The 7,500-nt window shown below is 56.9% G+C and overlaps 2 protein-coding genes across 2 annotated transcripts in view; one reads left to right on the top strand and one right to left on the bottom strand.

Moving 5' to 3' along the window:
• Positions 1-1,947, bottom strand: part of bmp7b (bone morphogenetic protein 7b) — a 26,477-nt gene extending 24,530 nt beyond the window's left edge. Inside the window, exon 1 of the mRNA XM_086141595.1 lies at positions 1,245-1,947. Coding sequence (XP_085997721.1) covers positions 1,245-1,641 — 397 coding nt within the window. The 5' untranslated portion in view covers positions 1,642-1,947. The remainder of the gene's footprint in view (positions 1-1,244) is intronic.
• Positions 1,948-6,175: 4,228 nt separating this feature from the next.
• The window catches only part of spo11 (SPO11 initiator of meiotic double stranded breaks), a 9,237-nt gene continuing 7,912 nt past the window's right edge, over positions 6,176-7,500 (top strand). Inside the window, exons 1-2 of the mRNA XM_086141652.1 lie at positions 6,176-6,261; positions 6,569-6,701. Coding sequence (XP_085997778.1) covers positions 6,232-6,261; positions 6,569-6,701 — 163 coding nt within the window. The 5' untranslated portion in view covers positions 6,176-6,231. The remainder of the gene's footprint in view (positions 6,262-6,568; positions 6,702-7,500) is intronic.

Here is a 7,500-nt window from a genome sequence, read left to right as displayed (position 1 = left end):
GCTGACGTGCACGCCGGCGCCGCAGAGCTCTGCCGATGCCGGGTTTCACCGCCAAGAAGCTGCGGACAAATGCCACCGGTAATCGCGTTAACCTCCGGACATGGAGCGCTCTCTTTCAATCCTTTAAATAAATTAAAAACAAAAATGCAGGGCTGATGCGACCCGGCCCCGGGGCCTCCGGGGCCTCCGCTAGCTCGGCTTCGGAGGCCCCGGAGGCCCCGGAGGCCCCGGAGGCCCCGGAGGCCCCGGGCTTCTCCGGCCTCTGCGGTCGGATCCATCTGTGTCACGGCCCGTCCAAAATAGGCACAATGCGGCGGCTCCGGGGTAATTACACGGTGGCGGAGGAGCCAGTGTCACCTCCCTCTCCTCGGCCAGGACGGAAGCTTCCAGAGTCACATCGCGGCCCTCGGCCTCCGGCCGTCGGCCCTCGGCAGGAACCCGGCACCTGCAACCCGCCGGTGACATCATTCCCACCCGACGGCCCGCTTTATCCTGGTCCCGCGTCATAAACTGGGACATTTGAATGCAAATCCGCGGCGCTGATTAGATAAGCACAGGGGCATTGGAGAGCCAACACACACACACACACACACACACACACACACACACACACACACAAGCTTCACGGCAGGAACGATGGACCGAGGTGCAATCACCAGGGTCTCGCCTGGTTCTTCCTGATGGCCATGGAGGGAGGAGACGCTGCACTTTGATCCCACTCCACTGTTGACTTACTCATACTTTAGATAACACACACACACTCACACACACACACACACACACACACACACACGCGGGTTGCTGTCCGCCCTTAGAGCACCTGGAAGCGCACGGCTGTTTAACGGAGAGGGTCGCAAGAATGTGGCCGTTAGAACGTCTCCTGGGTGAAGCTTCAGGAGGAGGCTGGAGGTGGAAGGACAGGGCTCGATTTCTGGCTCGTGAGTAAGATAAATAAAGGCCGAAGCCTCCTGGCGGCCCCCGGGGGCCCGAGAGCAGGGAGCCCCGGGGCTGGTGGTGTCTCCTCACTGCACACCTAGCAGAAGGACCTCCAGGTTACCACGGTTACAGCAGCTATCTGAAGCCCAGTGGGATCTACTGGTGGTTGCATGCACGTCCTCCTGCTGGCTGTGGCTTCCTGGAAGAGTGTGTGTGTGTGTGTGTGTGTGCGCGCGCGTGTGTGCATGTGTGTGTGTGTGTGTGTGTGTGTGTGTGAGTGTGTGAGAGAGAGAGAGAGACCATCATACCTAGGTTGACAAAGCTCATCACCATGTCTGCGTCGTTCAGGAAGTTGTTGTCCTGCAGGCTGGCTATCGGCGGCCCCTGCGTGGTGAAGACGGGCTTGTAGGGGTAGGAGTATCTGTCCCCGTCCCCCTCCGTGGACATGGCGTTGTACAGGTCCAGCATGAACATCGGGGCGGCGTTGTGCTTGCCGTGGAGGTGCGGCCGCGGCCGGTGCGGCAGCCCGAGGATCGACAGGATCTCCCGCTGCATCTCCCTGCGCTCCTGGCTCTTCAGCCGGCGGTGGATGAAGCTGGAGTGAAACTCGTTGTCCAGCGTGAAGTTGGTGAAGGTGTCCGCCAGCACGCAGCAGCTCCAGGCCAGGAGCAGCGCCGGAGCGCGGCCGTGCAGCCGCGGCGCCATGGTCCGCCCCGCCGCGCCGCGCCGCGCCGTGCGTAAACGCACCTTCTCGGGTCGGCGGGATCTCCGGAGGACCGATTCGCGACTGTTGCCGACTGCAGCCGAGGCTTCGGGGATCCGGATCAGCGGCGGGCCCTCATGGTGAGTGAGGGGGTTCCTCCCGTGCGAAACATCAACTTCCACGTCAAAGTCCTGGTCCGTCCTCCTCTCCTCAGGCGGTTCCTCGCTGCGCGCTCAGGTCTTCATCCACGGTCCGGTCAGCCTGCTGCTGCTGCTGCTGCTGCTGCTGCGGGGAGGACGCCTTTCTCTGGGAGAGAACAACTCCTGAGGAGGAGATGTGGGCTGGGAGGAGCGGGGGCGGGGGCGGGGTGGGTGGAGGGGGGGGGGGGGGGGGGGCTTGCAGTTGTCTAATGGAGATACAGAGAATTGTTGCTGGGAGAAGACCTGAAGTTCATCAAACCGGATCGGGACGGTCCAGTTCATGATTCACATGCTTGTCACTCCTCCTCACAGTTTGAGACGCTCTCTTTCTCCCGGAGCGGATAAAAGAGCTGGGACAGCCGAGAAGAAGAAGCAGTGGAGGACCCCCTGAGCTTCCGCCTCACCGCCAGAAGGTCGGAGGCGTCTTTCTCTGCGTGGTTCTCCGGGTTTCCTTCCGAAACATGCATCGCCCGGATGTTTGTGAACCGAGGTCACGGACGGCTAAACGGGTCCCGACCCGCAGGTGCGCCGTTTCCGGACCTCCGGGTTCCACGGGCGAGGAACGGATCTCAAACGGTGAAGCAAAGCTTTCCAGAGCAGGAAGTTTGTGACAAAGGCGACGGCGAGCAGACGCAGTGCAGACCGCTAAGGACGGATGCAGATGTTTGGCAGCTGCTCCATCCCTCCGTCCCGCCCCGGCCCCAGCACCTCTTAAACGCCGCTCTTTGACGCGGCGTTCCTGACCTTCTAGTGCATTCCGCCTGAGCCGAGGGGATTCCAGGTGGCCACACCGGAGAGGGGAACCGTTTCATCTCGAAGGGAACTTTTAAAAGCGCTCCCCTTCACGGGGGAGTGGTATTTCAAAGGCGGCTGATTTTTTTTTTTTCCGGGGCTACAGCTTGCCAGGTAATTTTTATGACAATAAAATCAGACTTCAATGGCGCAGCGAGAGGGACTGCCAGACAGCTTAAGCTGTGATTGCAAACAGAGGAGGGCCGGTTCTCGGGCACGCCGTGTCTCTCGGCGTCTCGTACGCTTAGCTCACCTTCCTGCCCATTTAATGTGGTCGTTCTCGTCTTCAAAGGGGCTCCACTCCTCTTTTTCCAATGACAATTTCGCGTGGCTGCGAGCCTGAAAGCCCCGCGCCGCCTGTCCTTACTTGTTCTGCGTACGTAATCCTCTATTTGCCTTTAAATGGCCTTTCAGTAGTAGCCTATAACATGTAAACATCTCTATCCGGTGCCCCAGATAGAATCGGCTAATGGCCGCAGGTGTTTACATGACGGCAGTTTCCGACGAGGGACTTAAAAGGGCCGCGGTTTCGGTTATAATTATACATCCTCCCCTCTTTCTCTCTCTCTCACTTTCATTTTGCTCTTTCATTGTGCCCCCCCCCCCCCCCCCCCCACACACACACACACACACACACACACACCCCCGTTGCCGCGGGGTTGCCGGGGTCAGAGCCCCGGCTGCTCCTGCAACAATCCCCAGCCCTCAGCTCAGTTTGTGCCCGGCGCGGGGGTGACGATTCGTGGGCAGGACAAAAAGAACAAATCCCCCTTTGTTCCCGGCCTCCATGGGCCCGGTGACGGTCGCGGTAAACGGCGGGTCAGGCGCTGAGGCCGGACCGGGCGAGCCTCGCCGAGAGACCCGACGCGAAGAGCGCCGGACGCCGGCGACGCCCCCTCCGATCATGGACGCTAATGAGTGGGAGCTTCTCTCACGAGGTCATTTATTAATTAGAAAAACCAAAAGACATCCACAAATAAATAGAAAGCAGAGGGGACAACAACAACAACAGCATCGAGGATAAGAATGGAAAACAGAATGGGGGAAAAAAAGACAGCAAGGGTGAAAATAGACAACCGAAACTAAACCACAACGTCAACAGGGACAATTGCAATCTTGAAGCAACGACAAGAACAAAAGTAAATAAACAAAAGCAGGCAGGAAGCGAGTGGGTGTAGACCAGTAAGGGTAAAAAAGACAACAGTTAGGGCAAGACACGGGAATGAATGTGTGAGGTAGTGAGCTTATGGTAGCACATTTGCACCTCCGGCCGGTCAGAGTTGTGTGTCGTCCAGACTTCTGTTCTCCGGTCTGATGCCCGTGGACACAAAGGAGCATCTGAAGCGCTGGGTTCTGCACCGGGTGGCAAGGATCATCCAGGATCGCTCCCGGTTTGTCCTTCACCCTCCCCGCCGCCACCGATTGGAGACGGTCGAGGTTCGATCCCACCGACCAAGCCTTTCCTCACTATCTTATTGCGCCTGTTGCCCCGGGTGGTCCTCGCAGCGCCCCAGCAGAACACCATAACCACCAGACACTGGTAGAAGCTCTTGAGGAGCTCACATGACCTCAGTCTCCTCATGAAGAACACCCTGCTCTGACCCGAGGTCCACAATGTTAAGATTCGCCCACTCTTTCACTTGAATTGTGAGGCACCGGTATTTTATGACTGCCCAGCTGTTGCCAGGATGCACACAGTAAACACACACACACACACACACACACACACACAGCCGAGGCGTGATCATGATGCTTGCTGAGTGTTTTATGGATATTTTTGTCTGATTTAACTCGTCTTTGCTACGTGCTAACAACGCGGGCGGCCGCGGGGCTGCAGGTGTTTCTGCTGTTGCTTCGTCTCCAGGCTGTGTTTTGTCTTCGTCTGACAGACGTGTTCTCTTTCACCCTGCAAACAGATGTCTATTAGGGCCCGTTCGAGGGTTATGAAAGTGAAAACGCTATCGTAATTGTACAACACGCGGGATTATTTTTAGCATTCGAAAGGTGAACAGCTATTCTTAGATCTGAGATCACTTCGTTTTTTTGTTTTGTTTTGGGTTTTTTTCTCCCGGTGTCTCGCAATTCACTTTCCAGCCTAAAAGGCGGTCCTGCGAAACGCAGCTTTCGGCCCCGGAGCGTTCGTGAAGCTCACGAGCCGAGACAACCTGCGCAAACACACTCCCCGCTGCAATCCAGCAGGTCGGAGCATGATACCAGACTCCAAAGATCACCAGACGTGTTGTGAAACCTCCCTGGAAACTGGTTCCCATCCCGGACACAATAACTTTCCATTTTCTGGATAACGGGAAAGGACTCTCTCTTCGATCTGCCGGTAATTTTCTACTTGGGAGATCGAGACTCGTGGTCAGAGGCCAGATTAATATTTATTTCATGTGTTTCTCTGCAGAACAGCGGGAGCGTTGCTTTGAAGAGCCGTGGATGTAAGGAAGGCGGATCGGGTTCAGAGCAGATCCACGGACGTAAACCGAGCCCCCGAATGAAGAATGGCGGGGGTCTCGGTGCCGACGCGAGAGAAAGCGGAGATTCATTTTTCCCGGCCGTCCTCGTCTACCTTAAACGCCACAGCCCCGCTGCGTGCAGCGTGCAGCGTACAGCGTGCAGCGTGCACGCCAGTGGCCTGTTAAAGCGGCCCGGCCAGGTGGAGCTGGGCTATTGAAAACGTTCCCCCTCTGGTGTCTCACACTTCCAGGGGCCTCATGAACATATGAAACACAGCTGTGAGAAAGGGAAAAGAAAGAAAGGGAGGTGGGCTTAGCTTTGAGAGAGTTCACTTTGAATATCCCATTTGGATTTTGGGGTTTGAACGTTCTTAAAACATCTGGATCGGGACTCGGGTGTACGTATCGGGTCTGTTTATGCCGCTTTTATAGTTTACGACCCACGGCTGAAAAAACGCTGAAACTCATACTTTTGTTCTTTTTATCGCTCTGCCGCATAACAATACGGACGCGCGGGGGATTGTTTACACGGGAAACGGCAAATAAACACTCGCTGTGCATTTTAAATCACGGCGGAATCAGAAACGCCGAAACCTCGCTTTCGCCCGCATCGGCTGGTTTCGGCGGGGCCGGAGCCGGGATCTGATTGATCGCCCTCGGCCGCCCGTCCAGACTCATCCGTTATGTCGGGTGTCGCGGCCGGCCGGGGGAAAGCGTTTTAGCTAAGCTTCCTATCAGGCCAGACTTAGCGGGGTTTATCCACGGCAGGATGTTATCACTTAGGCGCCCGTGTCATCGGCCGGGGGGTAGTGTGGGGGGGGTTTGACCCTGAGCCGCTCCCCCGCCGGACAAACACTTATCCGCGTCCATTACCGGCACGTGAGGACCTGATAAAGGTCTATCCGGTTGCACGGCGCTCTAAGCCCAGGTCCCATTTAGGATCCGGTGCGGCGCGAGGCCTCGGCCCTTTGACTCTTGCTCTCATCACTCGGTAAGACCCTGCCGCTCCGTCAATCAAGAGGGGAACCCGGGGCGATCGGCCGGCTCCTCTTCGGGGGGGGGGGGGGGGGGGGGGGACGCGGGTCCGAGGAGGCATTAGGACAGGAGGCGGCCCTGCCAGACCGGCCCGGGCCAAACGTTGATGGGAAACAGAGGAGCAGCAGAGCCCGGGGTATAAAGTGTGTGTGAGTGTGCATGTGGGGTGTGGGAGTGGGGTGGGGGTGGCGGATGTGCTGAACTATGCGGATTGTGAATGGAGGGCAGCTCTGTTTTCTATTTGTGAGGATTAGGTTGACAGTTCTGTATTTAGTTTCTTTGGGCCTCTAGCTGCAGCTAATCCCCCTCACCTGCACGGCTGCCCCCCTTCCCTTTCCTCTGACCCCGCAGCCCTCTGCTTCCCCCGTGTCCTCCCCCCTCCTGCCCAGTACAAACACTCGTCCCGAGACAAGCACATGACTCGTTGCACTCTGTCTCCTCAGGTTAGGGCCTCACACTCGACACAAAACTCTCCTGGGCCGGAGGAACAGCGGGGGTCTCGGCCTTTCGGGCGCAGAAGAAAGAAGGACCCCCTCGATCTGCGCCCTTCCGCGCATAAAGATTTTTTCAGCTTGGGTGAGAGGTTGGCCCTCGTCGCTTAGAGATAGCAATTACTCCGAAATTAAGAGCCATTACGACGGAAGCAGCTTGTCAGAGCCACTCATGAGGGAGACGTACATTTGGTAAAGCCGCACATTAGAAAGTATTCAGGGTCAGGTCAGGGGCACGGACCTCCTCTCTTTAGATCCAGGCTCCCACACACCCCGACCAAGCCTTCACACTGTGAGAGAGAGACTGCGGAGCCTCCACAAACACACACAGCATGACCGGCCGGCAGCGCCGCAAGGCGGGGACTCGGGAGTGACTCGCTCGCCGCGCCATCCGGGTGAAATTCGCCCTTCCGACGACGCCGGAAACGTTTCAGTGTCTGTCGCTTTAAAACAGCTGTCCCTCTCGGGGGAAACCGAAAACACCGCGCGGACAGTCAGTGTTTTTGTCATGCAGAAGCCATTATCAAATTTATATTTCAAAATCACTTCCATGTGGCTGACAGATTTAATATATATTAGGTTTCTTTGAGTCTCCGACTGCCTCCAATTACCGCTCCTTCGTCCTACCGAAACCACAAACACACACAAATAGAAAGACGGATACAAACGCACACACAGCGGACACACCTTCGGACAAGTAGCAGCAAGCTCGCGTACAGATCTCACCACCGACTGCAAGGGAGGCTGCGCGTCGCTTTTTCCCCCCCCTTTCTTTTCCTGAACACCGGCAGCTTCGGCTTACTACCTTTTTACAATGAGGTGCTAACTGGCCCACACACGTTCCAGGATCGTATTAATGGACGCAGGTTGCAAATGTGCACTGA

The sequence above is a fragment of the Fistularia commersonii genome, chromosome 34 (assembly GCF_037954325.1).
Source record: "Fistularia commersonii isolate RoL2024-O1a breed Wild chromosome 34, RoL_Fcom_v1.0, whole genome shotgun sequence".
Taxonomy (NCBI): domain Eukaryota; kingdom Metazoa; phylum Chordata; class Actinopteri; order Syngnathiformes; family Fistulariidae; genus Fistularia; species Fistularia commersonii.
Note: the sequence above shows the minus strand (reverse complement) of the source record. Positions and strands in the feature narration are given on the sequence as shown.